This window comes from Glycine soja, chromosome 3 (assembly GCF_004193775.1).
Source record: "Glycine soja cultivar W05 chromosome 3, ASM419377v2, whole genome shotgun sequence".
NCBI lineage: Eukaryota > Viridiplantae > Streptophyta > Magnoliopsida > Fabales > Fabaceae > Glycine > Glycine soja.
In genome coordinates, this window is record NC_041004.1 from 32,087,984 (window position 1) to 32,112,232 (window position 24,249).

At 31.3% G+C, this 24,249-nt stretch overlaps 2 protein-coding genes across 2 annotated transcripts; both read left to right on the forward strand.

Annotated features, from left to right (window-relative positions):
• Nucleotides 1–4,628: 4,628 nt before the first annotated feature.
• On the forward strand, nucleotides 4,629–8,107 carry LOC114406465 (ATP synthase subunit delta', mitochondrial-like). Its single transcript, XM_028369173.1, has 2 exons — nucleotides 4,629–5,025; nucleotides 7,532–8,107. The coding sequence occupies exons 1-2, from the start codon at nucleotides 4,777–4,779 to the stop codon at nucleotides 7,874–7,876; spliced, it is 594 nt and encodes a 197-aa protein (XP_028224974.1). The 5' UTR covers nucleotides 4,629–4,776; the 3' UTR covers nucleotides 7,877–8,107.
• Nucleotides 8,108–21,981: 13,874 nt separating this feature from the next.
• Nucleotides 21,982–23,569, forward strand: LOC114406466 (FCS-Like Zinc finger 3-like). Its single transcript, XM_028369174.1, has 2 exons — nucleotides 21,982–22,293; nucleotides 22,967–23,569. Exons 1-2 carry the CDS (start codon nucleotides 22,118–22,120, stop codon nucleotides 23,136–23,138), a joined length of 348 nt encoding a protein of 115 aa, XP_028224975.1. The 5' UTR covers nucleotides 21,982–22,117; the 3' UTR covers nucleotides 23,139–23,569.
• Nucleotides 23,570–24,249: the final 680 nt, after the last annotated feature.

Genomic DNA, 24,249 nt, shown 5'->3' on the forward strand with positions numbered 1-24,249 from the left:
AGCGACCATAGTAACACTCATTCTTGAGGAGACTTAAATCCTGCACTCCTACAAGTGTATCTTACACCCCCTATTTCATTTGAAATTACCCTATTGCCTTTAATGAATTGGCACCTCCCTCCCTAACCCTAACATCTCCCTCCCTTAAAAGCCTAACACCTCTCTTCCACGATGTCCTTCTCACCTACAACTCACCTCCTTCTTGTGAAGGATGCTTTCTTCCTCCTTCGTCTCAAAGTCGAGCATCCCTTCCTCTTTCATTCCTCCTTCGCCATTGAAGGTAAGGTTCTTCCTTTCTAGTGTGGGTTTGGGTTCTGGTGGGGTTGGGTTTATTTCTTTTGGGGGGGTTGGGTTCTTGTGGGCTACAGGTTTTGGTGGGGGGTTGGGTTCTAGTTTGGATGGGATAGAGTATGGGATTGGGTTCAGGCTTCCGAAATGGTTACTCCAAAAAAGTCATTCTGTAATAGCCATTGGAATAGTCAATGACTATTATGGAATGGTCGTTTCAGATTGGCTATTTCAGAATAGTCATTTCAAAAGTCTTTGCCTGTTCTGGAATGCATAGTAGACAGGCTATTCAAATCTTGTTTGAAAATGAATTTGAGTTGTTGAATTATAGTGATGTTAAAACTAGTTATCATTACATTATCACAACTGAATTCCTATGACTAAAACTGGTCAAAGATGAGCACAACTTTGTTAGCAATTAATGAGGCATAACTCCCAGGATTGATTCTTTGAATTCCCTACATTCAAACTAGTTTAGAAAATGTTGTTGTTGCCTATTCTAATTTTTTATTGTTAATGTAAAAATTGGAAAATATATTCTATTGTTTGTAGCTGGTTATTTCAAAGGAATGTCTCTTTTTCTTTCTTAATTTATAATTATACTTTATGTCATCGTTATAACTTATAAGTGATCAATTGTTTCCATATTCCTTGTTAGTAATATTATTTCTTCTTGTAATTTACTTAAAAAAAAAATAATAATAGCAATAAAGAGAAAAAGTTAATGTCTGCTTCTTTCATTATATATTATCAGTGTGATCCCCTATAGCCCAAAGTTAAGATTGTAGTATTTTTGTTAGTAAATTTAATTTGATTTGAAACCCCTACAATTTATTCTTAGTAGTTTATTTGTAGTTTAGTTGTAATATCTTATGTTAATAAATTAATTTTAAAAAAAAGGGTTAGTTTTGATGGTGATGATGGCAATGACAAATGAGTTAGACCTACAATGTTAGACGAAGGCATAGGAGCTCCAATGATGGACCCTTTGGACCAATCTGGCCAAGTAGAGGCTTTAGGGCGTGTTGAGCCTGTGAAGGTTGTTGAGCCTCAAGAGCCTGTCCAAATTATTGAGCAAGTGAAGCCTACTGACCACCAAGAGCTAGAAGTACCTGTTGTATTCCCTGGTGGCCCCGAGGACACGTCACAACTGACCTCATATGCTGATCATGTGGCTTGGGAAATATAGAGTGGCAAGGTAAACTACTAATATTAAGTTTGTTTCAATATTTAAAATTGATTCAATTATTGTAAGTTTTTTTGGAACTTATTTAGTAACTATTTATGTTCTTGTAGGAACATGGTGAGCTAAAGTTGGTAACACATAGGAGAAAGTTGTAGTCAGAGATTGTCCTACATGACTAGATACAAGACATGGTCAAGGGGTTCGGTTTATTTTTGTTGACTACATACAATCATCACACCATAGATAAGGGACTCTTATTTGCTTTTTCCAAGAGATGGGACACAGAGACAAACACCTTCCATTTTCCTGTGGGAGAGATGACGATGACGATAACCCTTGATGACATGGAGTCATTGCTTCACATTCCCATTACAAGGGAATTTTACAATTTTGAACATACGGATAAGGAAGCGGCAATTTCTGTGCTTGTTGACTTACTTGGAGTTTAATACGAGACTGCATTTGATGAGACAAAGAAAACAAGAGGTGGACAAAATCTTACAATGCATCCACAACGAGACGAGTCTATACCAACAAATTGCATTCTATGAATTTCATATGCAATATGATTCAATGCATACCTTGAAACAAATCCACACGATCTCTTATACAATTATACATTAAAAGTGTGATTGACAATGTAAATGCTATGTTCAAATAAGGCTTTAATTTCATTATTTTGCATATGATCATGTTGTTTGTTGCATCCCAACATTTACACAAGTCTCTCATGGTAGTCTGGAGCAATCACTTCAACGCCCAATGGGCAGACTCAACCCTACAAAACAAGTTTGAGACAAACGTCCCAGTAAAATGAATATTGTATACAAATACTAGTTTAATAGACCATGTGTTATAAGTTAAATTCCTGTTGATTGTTGTGCTACCCAATTGCATGACTTTATTTGTCCATGCCTTGACTAATCTTTTCTTGTGCAGGATCAACCAAGTATCTTTCACATAATCAATAAACTCACACCAGGGTACACAAACAACTTCAAACTTTGTCAGATAATCTTCATAGGCAAACTCTGTAGGACAATCCATAACAGAAATTCAAGCCTTTGATCCCATGCCTCTTTGGGAGTTACATGTTATTTGTACTTTGCTTTCACATTCTTATCAATATGAAATTGGCACAACCAATTATGTGAAACATAATTTTTACTGCATTCATCAAAGCTAGACCTTTGCTTGTGATAATCACTTTTGGCAATTCATCATGTCTGTGAAAAAGGCCTTTGAACCTTTCAAGTGCCCACACAGTTTTTTCATGTTTAGCTTTCATATAAGCAAAAGCAGTAGAAAATGTTAGCCCAATACAAGTAACACCAACAATCTCAAGCAAAGGTAGCTTATACCTGTTGATTTTGTACGTACTATCCATGAAGAACACTATGTTAAATGCATTCAACAACTTTAGCACATAAGGATGTGTCCAAAAAATGTCACATACAACTTCTTCATCATTTATTACATGTCAATGAATATACATATCACGCTTTAACAAATACATTAAATGTTGCATTTCTATTCTGGGGCCTCTGAGAGATCTCCGATATGTAGTTCTGGCAGAATACACTTGTTTAATGGTGGTGACATTTTTGTCATTGTGTTCTTTCAATGTCCGAAGAATATTTTTAGGCTTCACCACACTCTTTGTCATATCAATAACCATTGTCTTCTCATTACTTGTTAGTCAACCAACATATGGATGGCCAACCAGTCTCAGCAATATCATGATTATGAGACCCACACAAAACCCTAAGTACCCATCCTTCGCCAGTCTTTAATGGTCTTCCTTTCAACCTAAAGGGGCAATCACATTTTCTAGCCCTAGTGGTCATCTTTGCATCTTTTTTGTATTGTCTATATTTGTCACACCTCTCACAACCCAAGGCGACGAATGCCTTCCTTCTAGATTTTCCATTTGTTATGTCTGTCCTTAAAATAACAACAACAAAACCCAACTCAAATGCAACCTCTTGAACTCATTTCAATAATTCATCTCGAGTATCAAAAACCTATATAAACAACATACAACATTTTTTTGGTCAAAGTTCACCTTCCAAGTATTAAATACATCAACAATTAAATAAACTGCCTATTAATTTCACACAATAAAATTACCTTCATAGTTGTAAAAAATTTGTTACAATCTTCATTTTTAACGGTATCATCCACATCCATGTCAACTTCATCAGACATCTTATTACAAAGTAATCATCCTCCATACAAACTAAAACTAAAAATGTAAAATAACAATCAAATTTAATTAACTATTAAACAGCTTTCGGAACGACCATTCCATAACCAAAAAATGCTTTCATAATAGTCTTTCCATAAGTAGAAAAAGGTTCCAGAACGACTACTTTGTAACCAAAAAATGCTTCCAGAATAGCCTTTCCATAAGTAGAAAAAGGCTCTAGAATGACCACTTTGTAACCAAAAAATGCTTCTGGAATAGCCTTTCCATAACAAAAAAAAGCTTCTGGAACGAGCTTTCCATAAGCAAAAAAAAAAAAAATTCAGGAATGAGATTCCAAAAAGAGGGTTCCGAAAAGTATTATTGGACTTATAAAAAGCTCATTCCATAAGCAACAAATGCATTTTGGAATAGGCTTTCCAGAATGACTATTTTTGCTTTCGGAAATGGATTCTTGGAACCACCATTTTGGAAGCGAGAAATAACCATTCTAGAATAGGCTTTTCAAAATGGTTATTTTTTGCTTCTGGAAAAGGTTTTTCCAGAACAGTCATTCTAGAAGAAAAAGTAGTTATTTTGGAAAGTTTGTTTAGGAAACAAGTCCACAATGTGAATGTGAAGCGTTGAAACTTACCTACAACATGGAGAGTTACAGGAGGATAAGGACTTCTACGTTGGAACCTCTAATGACTACAAGAAGAAGACTTGAGTAGGAGAAGAACTAGAAAGCGGGGTGTGCTATGGGAAGAAGAGAAGAACGAGGGGAAGGGGTTGTGTGTCTGCTGCTCCACCGAAAGAAAGAAGAGAAAGAAGAAGAAAGTAGAAGGGATAGGTTGAAATTTTAAAAAAATGGGAGGTGCAGAATTCAGGTCCCATTCTTGAGACATGTTAGAGCCCAATATTACAATATAAGCCCAAAATTTCTCAAAGACCAAACCCTTGCTCCAAAGTAAACCCACTCCTCCTTCAAACTTTTCGTCCCTTTTCACACTTCTCTCTCACTCGCATCACACACAAACAAACACTCCCATTCTCTCTCTCTCTCTCTCTCTCTCTCCGACCTAGCGAGACCGAGCGATCCGACCCTAATCTCGCGATGCTCCGCCGCGCAACCTCCTCCCTCCTCACCGGCGCCTCCCGCCGCCGCCTCTCCTCCGACGTGCCGGCGACCCCCGCCGCGGATTCCGCCTTCGCGGAGGCGTGGAAGAAAGTGAGCCCCAACATCGACCCGCCGAAGACGCCGCTGGCGTACATGAAGCCCCGACCACCCACTCCCTCGGCTCTCCCTTCCAAGCTCACAGTCAACTTCGTCTTGCCCTACTCTTCTCAATTGGCCGCAAAAGAGGTCACTTTTTTCTTTTTCCTTTTTTTTTAAGTTTTTCTATTTTTTTAAAAATCTGTGGAAGCTTTTGTTTTGGATGTGGTTTATTGTGGGTTTTCGGTTTCTGCATTTCAAGCGTGCTGATCTGGTTGATGTGGGGTTTGACTCGTTTGAGGTGAACGAGGTTGGTCTTAGGGTTGTTTGATGGAAATGAATATATTAATACGCTGTTTTTTTTTTTTGGTTTATTTATCTTTTGTTTAGATCCTCGGAATTTTGAAGTTTCGTAATTTTGAATTTTGTGTGTGTGTGTGTGTGTGCGGTTTACTTTTGTGATTTAAAAGGTGAATTTAGGATCCTGTTCAGTGTTCATCAGCTTGCTTGTGAGAGTGCTGCTTATTTAGGATCCTATGCTCCATTTTTGGGTTGTTTTGGTCTGTTCTTTGGACACATTTTCTTGCTGTTTGTTATACTTTGTTCAGATTTCGTTCACTTGTTTCGATTGATTGTGAATTGAAATTGATCTTTTTTTTAATCCTTTTCTAGTGTTTTCAGGGCTTTATACTTTGCGAATAAAAGTAGGTATTTGATTTTATTTTTTATGATTTTTATAAGCACAATAAGTGGTTTTGTTTTCTTCCATAATGTTGTTATGTATGCTGTCATTGTTTGTGTGGAACCCATTTCCCTTGCTATATAATCTAGAATTGAATGTATACAAAATTCTTATGCGGGAACGGTGTTGTTTCTGGATTTTAGGAATTCCTGAATCAAATAATGCTGTAGAATTATGTGTTTTTCCTTGGTACATTCCCTTGTTTGTTTAATAAGGAGTTGTTACTAATCTAGACAACGAGATCTAGCTTTTTTCTCATCACCCTGTTTGATTTCAAATGCTTTTCCTTTCTTCAGTTATCCAAAAAAATTTATAAATAAAGAAGAATGTTGCCTCAGTTCTAAACAAAATATAATCAAGCTTAACATTTTCTAATTAACCATAAGCATAGAGATGCAAAATTTGAATGGGTAACCCTGTTATTTTTCACATATAAGTATCACACATTACCATGCATTGATTTCAAGATCTATATATCAGGAAATGAATGCTGAGACTATATATATTATTATTGCTTCTTGGCCTTAGTAGCATTTCTTCTTGGGACCGAATCTTGAAATTCTATCAAGCATTGAACATTTTTTATATAAAACCGACATCTGGATTCAATTATGCTACTCCTAGCTTTAATTTTTCCTTTTTGAATGTGTTTTATTTTGGATACCCATAAAACTTGAAACTATGATAATGTGCTCTACAACCTGTTTCATAATATATTTCCAAACCATCTGCATTTTATTAGCAAGAGGCCTGTTTTAATATTTCTTTTTTAGTGTCTTTAGCATTGCTTTTACCTCAAAAGAAAAAGCATCGAAAAGAATTTTACCTATTTTTTATCTCACGTAAACCTTCCTTTTGAATACTGCAAAGACATGATGCACTGACTATTTGTTGCTCTTAGAGTAAATTTTGTAGAGGGACAGTATCATAAAAATATTATGCCATAATAACATTCGGGAGCATGCTTTTATTGAAGGAGTTGTTTTATGATGCTGTTTCATGGCACCATAGTTTTCAAGTTTGTCCTTGCGACACAAATTTGTATTGACTGTTTGATGCTTATTCCTACAGTTTTGTCCTTGCATTTTTTAATCCATGCAAATGTGATCAGTAGAAGCAGTCTTATTCCAAACCACTATTATTTCTCGAAAAAGTTTTTTTGTTATCTTTTGAGTGAGATGTTTTGTGATTTGGATATCAAACAGATGCTTTTAAGCGTGTCAGCTGTGCAAGTGAATTTTGAGGTGTCTGATTAAATTGGTGTGACTCGTCTAATTAAATTAATGGAAGCCTGCCACTTTAAGACTTAAGACAGCTGGCCATGCTGTTGAATTGAGTGGTTCCCATTGCTGTATGAGATAGTGTTAGTAGTTTGTGATATATGTAATTGAATTTAGGTAACTACAAAAGTGTGCTTGCAGTGGCATTGATAGTCCAGGAAGAAAAAAGGATCAAATAAACAGTGAAATCAGAATTATTGGTAACTGTAATTTTGCTCTCCACCTTGTGCATGTGATTTGTTGGTATCTGATTATAAGTGAATTAATATGCCAGTCTCAATTTCTTATCCTTGTAACTGTCATCATAAAGCAGCAGATTTATTTTGTGGAGCAGAAAGCTTTATGCACATATAAATTATTTTAGTATTAAACCATGTGCACATCGATTGGACTGAATATTTTTATACTACAGTGCCACCATATCAGAAAAGAATGTTGATTTCTATCTGAAGTGGAAACTTCAAATTTGTTGCATTGTAGTTATCTCCATTATTGACACATTTGGTTATCTGTTTTATTTTCTTGTGCTGCAACATCTCCATCCTCACTGATTTCATCCTATCGAAGTTTTGGATATTAGTAAGAAAAAATCTCCATCGATCTTCCTTGAAAAATAACAATTTTTGTGCAACAGGTTGATATGGTCATTGTACCAGCAACAACTGGGCAGATGGGTGTTCTCCCAGGACATGTAGCAACAATTGCAGAGTTGAAACCTGGTGTCTTATCTGTACATGAAGGGAACGATGTGACCAAGTACTTTGTCAGCAGTGGCTTTGCATTCATCCATGCAAACTCTGTTGCTGATATAATAGCTGTTGAGGCTGTGCCGGTGGACCGAATTGATGCGAATCTAGTCCAGAAGGGTCTTCAAGATTTCACCCAGAAGCTGAACTCAGCCACAACTGATTTGGAGAAAGCTGAAGCTCAGATTGGGGTTGATGTCCATAGTGCTCTGAACTCTGCTCTTACAGGCTAATAATAAGTACTGTAGTGTTAAGTCTTTCCTTCTGTATTTGTTTATTTCCCCCCACTATGTGGCATTGATTTGTCTCGGTGTAATCAAAGTTGCTAAAAGAACATTTTCACCATGAATTTCTATGTTGAAAGTGACTTGATAAAATAATATTTCAACAGCTTCCATCTAGCTCAAGGATGTTGGGCAAGACCTTGAAATTAGAAACAAAAGTTTCATTTTTGTGTTGGATTATCCTATTGTATGGCAAATACTGGTTAACAAAAAAAAAAAAGACCATAATTTTGATTCTATTGTTCAAATTCAAGAGCACGTACGAGAATATGCTAATATATGAAAGGCTAGTATAACATTAAATATGTGGACAAATATTATTTAGAAGAGTATAGAACTAGGATCAATTATTGTATTGATTTTACTATTTTTATTTATTTAAATCATATAGTTTCTTTGTTATTTTTTCATAGACTACTCTTATAAAGTTGAATGTTGTCTAAAAATGTATGGAATTCTTTCAAATATTCTAAATTTATAAAGTCTTTTTATATCTTTTAAATTCTAAATTATAAAATCCATTACATTCCGACAATTGATTAGATTATAAATTTAAAATCTTGCAATACGGATGGTCATCCGGATCAACAATTTTGCAATAAAGTAACGCACATTCCAAGTCTTTTTTAGAATTCATTTAAGGGGGTTGCTTTGGGCACCCAGCATTTTTGCTGGGGCACCCAACAACCTAGGTGAAATGACTAAAATGTCCTTCACCTATTTAATATAAATAATAATAGTGACTCTTATGAACGAGTCACTGCCTCTCCCTCTCCTGCGTCGTTCCTGCTTCTTCTTCGTCGCTTCTTCTTCCTCCTCTGCTTCTTCTTCATTCTGCCTCTATCTCCCGTGCTGTTTCTAGTTCGTCTTCCTCCGCTTGGCACACATGCTTCTTTTGACGGTTGTTGTTGGTTCCTCTAGTTCTTCTTCTTCCTGGTTGCTTTTCTTCTTCCTGGTTCATCTTCTTCTTCTTCATCTTGTATATCCTTCATTTTCTGTTTGTTTTTGTCATGCACTCTGCTTGATTCATTGTTTTGGTTGATTGAATGAATCAATGTGTTGCTTTGTTGTGTTGAATCAAAGTAGGAGTTCAATGTGTTGCTTTGCTTCCAAAAACGCAATTTTTCTGGAAAAAATCCATACGGATCGATAATCTGTATGGTTCATATGGATTGTCAATCCATATGATTTATACGAATTGACAATCTGTATGATATTTTTAAAATATTTTTTAAGTTGAAATATTTTTTTAAAATTTTTTATTGTTATTTTTTGAAAAAAATTGTTATTTTTTATAATTTTTTTGTGGTGTTATATCCATATGGTTTTTTTAAATTGAAAATAGTAAAGTCAAAATTATTTTTTAAAATTCTTTTATTGTTGTGATGTTTCGTAAAAAAAAATTGTTATTTTTTATAATTTTTTTGTGGTGTTATTTTTTAATGTAGATACCATACGGATCACAGATCCATATGCTTCATACGGATTATCAATCCATATGAACCATACGGATCAGTGATCCATATGGTTTTTTTTATAGTTTTTTTAATTGAAAATAATAAAGTCGAAATTATTTTTAAATTTTTTTTATTGTTATGATGTTTCGTAAAAGAAAAATTGTTATTTTTTATACGCTGTGTAAAGGAGTTTCTTTTTCATTCACCTACTTTGACATTAATGGTAAAAATAATTACATAATCCTGATGACTAATTTTTGTCATGTTCTCCCAATGTTTAAAATTGTTTGATGAATGTACTTGTGTCAGTTTGAAGTAACTATATGCTTTGGAACAACATCTATATGTCTGTTTCAGCTTATGTATCTGCTACTTAACAGTTTTATTTGAAATAATTTTTCTTTCGAATATATGTCGAGTTAATAGATTAATAATTCTGCCAATTGTTAAGAATGAATTGGCGTTCACCATGACTTCTAATTGAGTGTCAATTTTGTTATATCATTGTATAATAATCTTTTTAAATATCATGCTTGAATGTGAATTATGTCAGAATTAACAAATGAAGAGTACAGACAATGCTGCAAAATGGCCAAGATCATGTTGAAAGTCGTGGTTCCACCAGATGCTATTTTAAACACCATTAATGCTAAGGACCAGGTCATCTTCATTTTGATTTAATTAACATATCATTATTTTGTTGTTTTGTGCAACTAATCAACCTATTTGTCTCATTCTAATGCTTTATCTATTTCAAATGTAAATTTACGGTGAAGTTGGTAGGTCATTTGTTGTAAGGAGAAAAGACGTACTTGATCGTTTATGGCATTTCATTGACAAGGATGAAAATTTCCATACCGTTGTCTACAACCAAGATTTGGACAAACTAGCCACATTGTAGCAGGGTGGACAACACTAAGAGATTTTTATCACCTGACCAAAGATCATCAAGTGTCGTTAACTCATTATGGTAAGAGTGTATTCTTTCTCACCATATTCAAGAGCAGTATCCTTCCAAAATCATTCCCAAGATGACACTCATTATACCATCAAGTGCCAAATTTTGTCACTTTCAAGGTGTATCTCACTCCGCACAAAATTACCTGCAGCAGCCTGGTAAGCAACTTTCCAATTTAGTTGTCAGCAATTATTTATCTTCCAAGTTTTAAATTTCATAAATTGTTGACATAACATTAATCTTAATATCAAGACGTTCCAAGCACCATGTATTATTTTCTTAAAGACAAAGGCTGGACTTATTTGAATTTGGAGGACATTGCACAATGTCGAATTGTGTTCAATCACTGGAGAAAGACAGTTAAAATTGGAGCTGGATGGAAATATTTTTGTGAAACCCTATCCTTCAAAGCTAGCATGAAAGTTATTTTTGAATTCTCTCATCTAACAGTTAACCATGTTTTATTTTGACCATGTTTATGAATTAAATTCAACATTATTAGGACTTGGAACATTATTAGGACTTTGAACATTATTCCTTTTAATTATTAGGAATTCCCTAACTATTTTTTTGCTACAAACAATTTGTCTAATATTATCCGTTTGTTAGTTACCAGTTTCTTATATAATAGTTGTTTTACTATGTGTTGATCATAAATTTTTTGCAATGTTGAAGTAATATTGTGCGACAAACAGTATCTTTTAGTAATTAATTTGGTCATGTTTATGAATTAAATTATTTTTAATTAATCACTAAATTAATTTTTAAGCAATCTAATGTTAGTTTTACTAATTTTTAAAAAGTTTATATATATTATAATTTATTTTAACAATTTAATTACTAAATACATTTGTTTATACCACTATAAAATAATATCACTAAATCAATATTTTTAAAATTGCTAAAATTATTTTTTAAAAAAAATCACACAATTTTACAAAAAAAATTATTACAAAAAATTTATTTTTAAAATTTCTAAAATTATAATTCATATAATTTTATTCACAATTTAAAAAAAATTAGAAATCTACGGATTGGCAATCCGTATGATTCATACGGATCAACAATCTGTGTGAACCATACGGATAATTAATCCGTATGGCTCATACAAATTGTCAATCCGTATGAGCCATACGAATTGATGATCTGTATGGTTCACACAGATTGCTGATCCCTATGAATCATACGGATTGACAATCCGTATGATTCATACGGATCAGCAATCCGTATGAACCATACGGATTGTCAATCCGTAGGTTCTTAAATTTTTTTTGCGTACCTCGTCTTCTCCGGTGACAAAAACTAACCAAACTTGATCCCATACTCCTGAACAATGTTCCTATATCATCGGAGACCAAATACGCTTCAAAAATGGTCTTAACGGAAGCAACTAACACTAAGTAACCTAGATTTTACGGGAAAAAATGGTGTTGCAGAAATAAAAAGTTGTTGCTGCTATTTATAACCTAAAATACCCTTATACTAAGGGTATTTTTGGAATTTATGAAAACTGTTGGGCGTCCCAGCAAAAATGTTGGGTGCCCCAAGCAGTATCCTTCATTTAAAATGCAAATTTTTTAGCCCAGTCCATTTACTTGCGTGTTAAACAAGTTTTACTCACAGACTTTTTATAATTTAATATAAAATATATGATACTAATAAATAAGGGGCATAAATTAAGAAAAAAATAACTTTTAAAAAATATAGAATGTAAGTACTTTATATATTTTTCAATGGTTTGGTGAATGGTGATAATTTTGATTTAATATAGAATTACAAATTAAGTAAATATGATATGAAAAAAATACTTTTTTTAGGTGACTTGAGATGTAAATTATGTAATTATTTTGGACAAATAATTTTTTATTTGATAATTCATAGTTCTTAAAATGGTTCCAACTTTACGTTTTAAAATTTAATTTTTTAATTTTTTTATTTTTTATATGGGTCGACCCACTAATTCCGTGGGCTAGCAGGTGCAAGCTTGCTAAAATTGAGTATGTTTGAAATGCAGGCTTCGCATGACAGGCTTTCTAGTTGTAGGTTTCCCGACAGACTTAACCACATGTCCAACTTTAGTTATTACTACTCATCAACTACCTCGTTAAAGGGCACATGCCCTACAATTCAACAAAGGGATCGAGGAATCTCCTATATGTGACCAAATTGACATACGACTGTCTCTGGTAGATACGCACAAAAGTGGTTGCCAAGTCGAAGGAAACCAGAAAAGTATGGCATCTCGTGAAACACCTGCAACTATTTATGATCCTCAAATGACATCATCTAGTCGGAGAGAATACATGATCTCCCTCGAGGGCTCAAAATGTCCAAATCCCCTGGCTTCCATCTACAAGCATGAGGCTTTGTGTCAGTGGCGGAACTACAGTCATGTGAGGGTGTGCACTTGTACCTCCTCATTTTTTAAAATTGATCAAATTTATAAATAAAATCTTATATTTTTATATTTTATTTCATCTATATTTATATAATTGAACTCACTGATTTTATTTTTTATAATTTATATCCACTGACTTAGGATCTTGAATTCGTCATTACTTTGTGTTCAGTGTATGTTTTGTCTGTCTCATTGACTATTGAAAGTAGGAAAATGCTCAAACTGTTATGCATACTAAGCATATTAACATAAATATCTATAGTAAAACAAAAAACAAAACCTAGAATAGTGAAACAAAATAATGTACAAAAATTGTACTTGAATAAGGGCTATACATCTAAAAATTGGTGAGTGCTATGCATGCTAGCATCACTTAGGTGCTTGTACATTAAACATAGGGTTGATTTTGTTTTTTCAATCGGCAAACATTAATGTTAATTTTTATTAATAAAAGAGATTGAATCTTGGACTTTTCCTTTTTTCTTTTCTCTTAATCATCATCTCGTCTTTTATATCCTACATTAAACACAAGGTAATAGCCCCCTATGCATATCAGCTACACATCAACTAAGATCTTAAATAACCAACAAGTGGCAAGTATCGACTAATGCATAGGATAAGCTCTTCTAGCTAATATCAAGCAACCAACAAGATATACAAGGTAAGCATGTGTTGCATAGATCGTCTCTCCTACTACCAAGTGCTACTCATATAAGTTGCTCAGTTAGGAGAAGGTCGCGCGTAAGCCCTTGGAGGTAGCTGACTCCAATTAATCATTATAACATCTTATTACATTTTATAATTATTATTGTTATTACATTTTATTCATAATTTTTCTCACAATAAGAGAGGATGTTACAAATGACCATAGACACTCGTAGATATAACCATATATGGATAAGTTTTGTAGGTATATGCTTAAGAAATACTTATGGCAAGTATGAGATAAACATAGGACACAATTTTTATCTTAAAGGGTGGGTGATTTGGGACTACTACTTGTACGTGTCCCACCTCATTTTGATGCTTATTTATAATTCCTAAGAACTCAATATTATATATTTAAAATCTCTCCCTAAAAACAATCAGATAATATATATATATATATATATATATATATATATATATATATATATATATATATATATATATATATTATCTGATTGTATATATTTATACTTAAGAAATTAAAGCAATTAAATCATAAAAGAAACAGAAGCGGCGACAAAGCCGTACAGGATCGATCAAGAGGGAGAAGGGATGTGAAAAAAAAAATTTAAGTTTATTCAAACTGAAATTGAAAGAAGAGCTTACAAAGATTTTTTCTATGCAAAGCGCCTCTCTCTCTAAAAACCTGAAAAATGGTTATATGAAAGGGTGCATCACATTAAGGTCGAGGACTCCTTTTAAAGCCAAAAAATTCACTATTTGCTACAGTACCGGTTACTTGACCGGAACTATTTCTACAATTGCACATACAACCGGTTATGTGACCGATAATACAATTAATATTTTAATCATCATTCAAAGAAATACCAAAACAACCATCTTCGTTCTGTTAGAAAGGGTCTTCTTCTTCTTCTGACGAACTTGTTTCTTCCTTCTTTGAGAAAGATCCTTCTTCTTCTTGCTGTAACATTTGGAGAACTTCTTTGAGATTCTTAGCCAGGCTTTCTTTAGATTTTGAGCCGGCTAAAAGCACAGCAAGTTCAGATCCTTTTCCCCAACAGTTTTGCTCTGTCATGGATTGTTTCTGTTTGAACCCTTAAAATGTTGAAAAAATCATCTCCTTTGAAGTTCATGCTCCGGAGAATAAAAGTATTTTCTAACGGTTCCCTTATTAATGCTAAAGTTGTCAGATAACATCATAAGGTTCATGCATAGAGGAGTAAGTTGGAGATTCGATCAACTTTTGGTCGTTCTCTTGTTCTTGGTTGTATGTTGTTCTAGGTATACTAGAAGTGGTATCTAAACCTTGGAGGTTTACAGTAGGAAATTAGTTGTGTGACTCAGATCTGGTTATTCCTACTGGAATTGAACGGGTTCGCACCAAAAAAGACCTTCTTGCTAACTCATATTCAGACCTAGAGACTTCTATCCTTGATGAGAAAGAATTTCTCCTGTTAAAGGTTATTTCTTCCTTACCAAAGTTGTCTTGTTTAATTTGTTCTATGGTTGGACCGGGTAGGGGAACAGATGGTGTGGCTTTATTCATGACCCATTTTTTAGGAATAGTTACCTCATCCCATTTTATGGTTCTTGAAAGAGAAGCATTGGCCTTTGTCATATCAGTGATAAACAAGGTTGTCTCTCCTCTTTGTGGTTTTAGAAGGACTCTTGATGCACAAATATTCATGACTTTGTACTGAATCCTATAGATTAGTGTCGCTGGAATTGATCCTTCTTTCATGTCAAGGCCATGAAAGTGGATCTTTAAGAACAAAGAATCAAGAATGTTTCTATTCATCAGACTCATTGTTTTGTTTGGATAGCAATTAAAGTAGACCGGACCTTGTCCTAGGCTTGTTTCTACCGTCCTTATCAAGGAATCTTCAAATTTGTTATGCCTAATGTCTTTAAGGCACATTAATACCGCGACATCTATACCCATATCAATTAAAGGCTTGATGGCTACTTGTACACATCCTATGTGTAAGTATTTGTATTTTCGACTATGTTCATAAATTGAATTTTTTTGAAAGTAAATGAAATTCGTCCCTATTATTTTCTACAGTCTTGATTATGTAATCAAAATTGTGTTTGTCTTTAATTGTCTCAAGAATATATAGTGTGTCCTAACGGATTTCTGAAATATTCCCGTCATCCATATTTTGGTTTATATCTTCGAATCGAACCTCCTTATCGAAGAGATTGTGTTTAGGGGCAACCTCGTGGGTCTGGTTTTCTTGCTCGTTGAGCAAATTGGTGTTTCTTGGGGAATTTATTGAGGACGATGATGAAGACGAGTTAGATCTAAAAGAAATACGGGAGAAAGAACGTAAAAGACGCGGCATAATTAATTCATCCTCTAATATCTTTGTCTTCATGTGGTTCCATAGAAATGTTGCCATAAGGTTATACGTTACTAAATTTCTTGGATCTGAAAAAAAAAATTAACTTTTTTTTTCTTTCTCAGACAATATAATTTGAACATTACTCCTATAGCCACCAGTATATTATGTCTAAATATTTTATTTGAACAATGCACCTTAGCCTTACCGCCCTTTCGCATTCACGAGGCTTACTGCTACACTATCATTCAACTAAAATATCAAACTGTTGTACTTCTAGAAATATTGTTCAAACATATATTGTTTAAATTAAGAGTACTATACACGAACGAAAATGATTACTGTACGTGAGTTCAGATCCATGAAATCAGTTAACATATGTCGTTACGAATAATATTCTTACTTCCCCATCAGGCTCTAATACCAGAGATCAAAATCATGCCAAAGAAGAAACTCAAATATCAATAGTTTGAATGGTAGTTTGTGATAATATTGATAAGATGAAAATAAATGAAGAAGAGATTAAAGATTCTAAAAATGATTAAAACAAAACAAAATTTAATTAATAACTAAAGATTGTAATTTCAATTTTTGGGACTAAATCAAAGAATAAAACTTGAAAGGTGAAAGTGGTGTAGGCATTAAAACCTAAATTTTAAAATTTATTATATAAAGACTAAAAAATATCCCACAAAAAATCATGTCATGTGATACCTTTATTTACGTGATAATATAATATAACATGAGATTGTCGCATAATATCTATGTCCCATGACTCTCATATGTCATATTAATATGAATTTTTGTTTGACATATCAATATTTAACAAGTTTAGTTTAATACGATGAATTAAAAATATTGAAAGAAAGTTGATGATGAATTCAAATTTATCAAACTTTTTCTTAAAAAATGTCAATTTTTTTGAAAAGAAACTAAAATTTGAAATCTGAAATAATTAAAAGACTAAAAACTTATTTAATGCCATAAAAAATTATATATAAATTAAACACTTTCAAAACCATAACTAAGAAAAAATAAATTCTTTAGCGCGTTAACTCACCAGAATCAACAAACTACTTACTGTGCCAAAGTACATAAAGAGTTTCTGAATGAAATGCATGTGAAGACTATCATATCATCTAAATATATACTTTCGTACGTCTTCATAAGTGACAATTAATTTGAATTCTGAAAGTGTATACGTAATATAATCAATTTAACGATAAATGGTTCGTGTTATATTGATCAAATCGTAACATACAGAGATCAAATCAACACATGCTAAGTCTTTTATGCTTTGCTTAAATTAGGAACAAGATAGAAACAAAAGAAATAGAAATAAAGTGAAAAAAATTAAATGACCTTATGATTTTTACCAATGTGTTGTGGTTCAATTGAAACATAGATTTGGATTTCTTGAATAAGATTTGAAGTATGAGCCTCATAATTTTTTTTTTTAAAAAAAATATGCTTGAAAAGAAAGAATCAATAGAAAACTTTGTATCAATAATCTTATTACAAATTTGATAGATATGTTGCAACAAGAACATAATAACGCCAAAAAAATGACCTTAATTATTTTGTTTTAGTTTCACCCAAAATATTTATATGATTTTATACACATACTTAATTTAGTTTTTTTTTTATTAATTGGTTGAATAATATATATGAATTGGTATAATTTTTTTTATACCTAGGTTCGATTTTTATGAATCACAAAAAAAATTACTTTTCTTTCACTTTCTTTTTAATCATTTCATCTTCTTTGAAGATATTTATAAATGTGAGTAATCTCTTAACCTGAACTATTTGATTAACTTAAGGATAGAATAACAAGTTCTATTATTTTTACTCTGACCAACCAATGATATATAATTAGATTTATTATTATTATTATATAAATTAATATTAAATATAAAACATATTAATTTTTAGTTAACATATTTTATTAAATTAAGTTAACCTTGATTTTTTAAGTTGTTATTTTTATCTTTATTTTAATTTTATTAATTAAATATTATTAAAATTTAATCTCTTTTGAAGGCACTTAATTATTATATACTTATAAAATTTTATATAAAAATCAATTATTTTTTTAAAAAAAATCAATTTTACAAAATAAAAAATATTCTTTAAATATTCAGGTACGATTGATCAAACCCATTCCGATTATTATCAAGTTAATTTGGATTAGATATGTTGATAAAATAATACAACCCAATCCAATAGGTTTAACGAAATTCAATCCGTAAGCACCCATAGTTCCTTTCTCTTTCTTCTCTAAACCTAACATACCACAATACTTAATTTCTGCCTAAAGAATCAGAGGAGAAGACGAAATGTATACTACTACTATCAAGTTGATTTTTTATATTTTTGAGAGCCACGTTGCAATTTGCAATGACTGTCTGGATTCGCAAGTGAAGGGAGCGCACGTGCAACGGGCAGCAGGGGTAGTGGCTGACCGCGATGCACGGGTAGCTGTTGTGGGTCCGCACGACAAGGACTGGTGAATAGAAGCGCCAGCAAGACCATGTGTCAGATGGGTCCCACATTGATGGTTATTGTCGCCTTCTCATTCATTGTGGGTCCCTTGCCCCGTCAGCTCCATGAATGCTTTTTCCAACTTTTTTCCTCCTCTCTTTGTCATCGCTATTTCATTTCATTCTATAAAAATTCTCATTATTATTATTATTGTTATTCAAAAGAAATGAAAAAAGTGAAGATTTTTAGTATAATGAAAAAAATCAGCAATATTTATATGCTTTTATTAATATATTTTTATTCGTTAAATCTTATTTTTAAATAAATAAAACTCACATAAATTTAATTAATAAAAAATTATTTAAAATAAAATGTTAAACAGTGACCTTTGTATTACTAATATTCTTTTAAGCACAAACTCTCTTTATATTGAAGGTGAAATGACCTTTCTCGTACCCACGGCTTTTAAAGACTAATTAACATTTATTTTGTTTTAATTTTGAAAACAATTAAATAAAAGGTTTATACTTCATAGTGAGCCGAACATTGCATGAAAGACATTAAATTGGATACGTAACGAGAACTATTTATCAATAATAACATTAATACCTTATTTGAATAAATAATTGCAATGGTTAGTTATTCTTAGCGCTATAAATGATACCTTTTTAGGGTATCAATACTCTTAGCAACTAATGATTATATTTCTTTAAAAAGCAACTAATGATACTTAAATACATGACCCACTAATTTGATTTAAAAAATAAAATTTATTATATTTTATATTTTGATAGAAAAACACATAATTTAATATAATAATTTTATCTATCGAAAAAACATTAATGTTTTTTTTTGTATAAAGTTTGATATTTATCACAAAACAGAAAGACGACAGACGAACTTTTTTTTTGTGAAAAATATTCACTTATTTAGTATATTATAAAATTAAAAATATAAAATTAAAGAAAATGGTAAATTAGTTAGTTTATTATTTATATAAAGCATAGATTATCATTTTGGTATGTAAAAATTATACTACTTTTTAAACAATATCTTTTTATGTAAGTAGTGCCGTATATTTCAATCACAATACAAATCTTTTTATTTCAAAATTAAAAGTCTTCCCTTTTCGGGAAAATTCACCAATCCCACTATCAAATTTCTCTTACATTATTTTGTAATTGTTCTAGAATTGTGAGAAGTGACGGGCTAGGTAAAGCAACAGCCATAAGTGGTAGCTGGGGCCATGCACAGCATTGATATCATGAGTTTGTTTGATTTTGATGAGATGGGAGTGACACAATTACCTCTATGCCCTTTCACTTACATGAATTTCTGAACTTTTTGGGAAGCAAAAACGTATCCTATACTCCTAGTATTATAAAACTTCTAAAAATATCATGGGCATTTTCAAAAGTTCTCCAGCTTTATTGAATTTCATTTCGAAATGTATGTAACTCCTCTATTATGCTTATTGTAATTAGCAATAATATGAATAGAAGAGTTAATTGATAAATTATATGTTAAAAATACAAATTAAAAAAATTCAAGCATACGTCATTTTTTTAACTCCATAAGATTAAAAGAATGGTACAAGAATGTGTTGTGTTTACATAAATGATATATTTAATGAAAAAATTAATATTTAATTTTTATTATGTATAACATTTTATTAGACCAGTAATAAGTAAGAAACACGAATAAAATTAATCTTTAATTTAATAAATTATATATGATAGTTGGTAATCTTTAATCTAAAAAAAATACGTCATTTCCTTTTGAATTAACACTAATATAACCATGCGTCATATCTAGAGCATAGACCTCACATGCAACTTATATCTTAGGAAGACATACCAAGCAAAAGAAAGATTCTCATTTCATAGGTTATGAGACATTTGCTATGACACACAAAATCTTAAAATTTGATCATCCTCGTTGTGCCTTTTAATTACTTGACATCGCATCATTTCCCAAGTGCCACGTTCTGTTCATTCCAGCAAGCACAGTATCGACAAATAGTTAAAAGAAAAGTTGAATATAAAAGTAAAAGGATTCCCTTGCTCAAGGAACAGTCCAAGTGAAGAGAACCTGGTTGAAGACATGATTTATTTATTTTTCTTTCTTTTTTGGTCTTTTTGCCATTAGTCGAGACATGATTCAATTAGAGAGTGAAAAAGCAACCCATTTGGGAGTGTAGTACAAATACTCAACAGAGAAATGACCAAATATTAAAAAGGTTATTTAAAGTGGAAAGGTCTTTTTGGGAAAAGTACATGTAGTGCAAGAAACAGGTCCCAAAGATTTCGAGTTTCAACTTCATGACGTCCAAAAACCACCATTGCCTTTTTTTTATTATTTATTTTTTTGAATTAATATGTGGCCCATCATTCAAATGGGGGCTATTCTGGTACACCAATTGCACGCACTTGGACGGTACCTACCAATCAAGTTCTCCATCTAACACATCACATGATTGATTTTATTATATTGATCAAAATTATGTTTTGGGCAACTAATCACTACTACTACTATTTATGTTTCTTTTTTATGTTATTCTTGTTTATCTATAAGATTGAATAATTCATTAAGGTAAATTTTTAATTTAGTTACTAATAATAAATTTATCTTAAATTTATAATTTTTTAAAAATTATTTTTATTATTAATATTTCTTTTTCTTCTAATGATTTATTAATATATTCTTTTTTAATAAAGGATATTTTTAATTTAAAAATAATTAATACAATAAATATCATAAATTAAGTTTTATAAAAAAATATCATTTTAAATTTGAATCTTATAAATAAAAACATACAGAGTATCAATTAATTTTTTTTAAAGAATATCAATTAAAAAGATATATTAAAAAAATCAGTTAAAAAGTTATTGTAATATTGATTATTATTTTTAATTATATTTAAAAGAATGTCCTGGTTTATAGCATATTTATTTTCTAAATTACTTTTAATTCCAAAAAATAGAATTTTTGTTTTTGTCATTATAACATTGGTGTGAGAATATTTATCTATTTTGCTGATGATTAATATTCGCCAACAAATCTGGATCACTTTTAATGAGATCTCATCTCTTAATTATATTTTTTTCATTCAGAAGACTCAATTCAAGACATTACTTAAAAAAATCAAGTTTAATATCACTCAGACGAATAATTTATTGGTAAAAAATAGAAATAATAGTTATATTTTTAAAAGAAAAAACATGTTAATTATAACAATGTAAACTATTTATAATGGCATTAATGGTAAAACTAAGTGAAAAACAGCTATATATATATATGTGTGTGTAAATGGATGAATTGTTTATCTATAAAAAATTAATTTTGTAAAAAAAAGAGAGAGAACAGAATTTAAAAGAATTCACGCTCTTGTCATTTTAAAACAACACCAAAATGAAATACCTATTATTAAATCATAAAAAATAACTATTAAAAAATTAGATGTTAAAAAATTTCTTGCCGAAAGGTATTTCTTCATACTAAAACAAATATAACTAGATAATAATATAATTGAAGTAATAGTTTTACTTTTAAAAGAAAAAAACTTTAAAACAGAAAAACCCTATGAATTTAGAAGTGGACCAATATCGTAAGTTTTTTTTTGCAAATTAAAAGAAACTTCAAGAAGGTTATTAACATTTCTGTAAGAGCAGAAAAATACAAATTAGGCCTAAGAAGTATGATATAAACATAGTATTAATATAATATTAAAACCTCATGATTGGTGAAGAGCAGGAGCATACTCTGCAATGTGCTCTACCCTATATAATCTAATGCATGTAAACCTATCATTATATAATAGCCATTTTTCTAAGGTTCCATTCCCTGCATTTTTCTAGCTCCTTCTTCTCTAAACACTCATCTATGACTACCTTTCCCTCCCCTCCTTCACCATCTTCTTCTTCTTCAATTCCTTCTCCAAGATCTAGCATGTTTTACTATGCTGGAAGTGAAGATCACTCTGAGGAGCCTCACTTCCTCCAAGCTTGTTTTCTTTGCAGAAAACCACTCGGCCAAAACCGTGACATCTTCATGTACAGGTATTAGCTCAATTTTAATTCACTTCAGGTCACTCAAACCACTTTCATCTGTTTATGAGCCACCTAGTGATACCCCAGATGCTGATTCTTGTTGATTTGATCAACTTTTTATGTTAAAAAAAAATAAATTACACTGAATTTTCATATGGGGCATAAGAAGTTTTGTTTCCTTTTTCTATGTTCTAGACCTTAGTCTTTTCAGATCTAGAATAAAGTTACGATAATTATTTGATTAGTTTGAGAATTTTGTTGATTTTTTTTTCTCTACTATTGTCTGGATTATTTTTTTTAACATTTTATTGGTATTTGATTCGTACGAAGTATTTATCTGTTTTGGTAAATGATTAATCTTTGTTGGAGAATTTAACTGACCATTTTTAATGAGATTTTTTCTTTTCAATAACGTTTTTTTATCCATAACTCAAATTTAAGACCTTATTTAAGAAAATCGGATTAAGTTTCACCTCAAGTAACAACCAACCTATTGGTATTGTCCTGATTAACCTTGTGGGATTCATGTAGTTGGTTTTATTTATTCATTGTCTGATCCATGTAATATACTTCTATTAATGAAAAAGAAAGATTATCATTATATTCTGGATTAATTGAAAACTTGATCTAATTGTTTAGATTTCTAATTTCTAATAAGTATTTTGGAATTATTGCTATGCAGAGGGAACACACCATTTTGTAGCAAAGAGTGCAGACAGGAGCAAATAGAGATTGATGAGTCAAAGGAGAAAAGTTGGAAGCTTTCTTCCAAAAGGGGTGTGAGACAATCAGAGACCAATCAAAATTCCACACCCAATAAGGCTGTAAGAACAGGCACAGTTGCAGTGGCCTAATCAAAGAATAATCCATGACATGATGATGAGTGGGGAAAGTGCCCAATTTTTGAAGGAAAAAAAGATGGAATATTGGAATGGAAAAAGTTCCAAATGAAGAAGTGAAATCATCAATAATCCATGAAGATTCTGATAACCCGGGATGAATCTTCAATTCGCCGCCTTTGTAAAGAAAAAAGTTGGGTTTTCCATTGGGAGAAAAAAAAAATCAACAAAGAATTTTGGCTCCTTTTGTTTGTTTTTGATAATATTGATTTGACCTTTTTTATCACTCTTTTACTCTACCTGCTTTGAGTGTTCTATAAGAAACAACATGGATATTCATATTAAGATGCCGTTTTGTTTTCCTGAAAATCGAGGCAATGGAAAAAAGTATCAAGCACACTTCATCAAAGATCTAGATGAGTGGAAACTTTGTTATGGTCTTCCAACATCATGTGTTCATTATGGAAAATTTTGTTTTCCTTTCAATGAAAATATCCGTTAGTTACTAAAAATTCATTCTCATAGCAACTCAAAATCTCAATTGAACCAACGAGTAGTTGTCCAAATAGGAAGAGTTCGGATCCTTAAACAAATAAGTTCAGATTTTTGGTTACAGGGTAACTTTAAATTAGATTTGGGAATTCTAACATATGAAAAAATATTAATTGAAAGTGTGTCAAATTTTGCATCTTTATTTTCACTATAAATATTCTTAGAAACCAAAATATATCTCTCAATTTAGAAATTATATTCTTGCATTCTTACCAACCAAAAGCTTTATATTCACAAATTGAATTATATATATATATATATATATATATATATATATATATATATATATATATATATATATATATATATATATATAATGATTTAGCTAGAAATTTGAGTTTAATATGAATCTTTATTTATTTGATAAAAACAATTTATTTGATTTATGCTTACAAATAACTTGTTTCAAATCATTAGCTTGACTTCAGGTACAGATACAGGAAATCAGTGAAGGGGAGGTTGGATTTTCTTTTTTTTTTGAAAAATATATTTTTAATTCTTATATTTTTATTTTTTCTTGTTTATAGTATCTGAAGTTTCATATTATTCAATTTAATTCTTATATTTTATTAAA

What these genes read in the sequence shown, in the direction of transcription:
- LOC114406465 (XM_028369173.1), top strand. Translation starts at nt 4,777, where the DNA reads ATGCTCCGCCGCGCAACCTCCTCCCTCCTCACCGGCGCCTCCCGCCGC. An exon ending in CTCAATTGGCCGCAAAAGAG is followed by an intron (nt 5,026 to 7,531) that starts GTCACTTTTTTC and finishes TTTGTGCAACAG; the next exon opens with GTTGATATGGTCATTGTACC.
- LOC114406466 (XM_028369174.1), top strand. Translation starts at nt 22,118, where the DNA reads ATGACTACCTTTCCCTCCCCTCCTTCACCATCTTCTTCTTCTTCAATT. An exon ending in CGTGACATCTTCATGTACAG is followed by an intron (nt 22,294 to 22,966) that starts GTATTAGCTCAA and finishes ATTGCTATGCAG; the next exon opens with AGGGAACACACCATTTTGTA.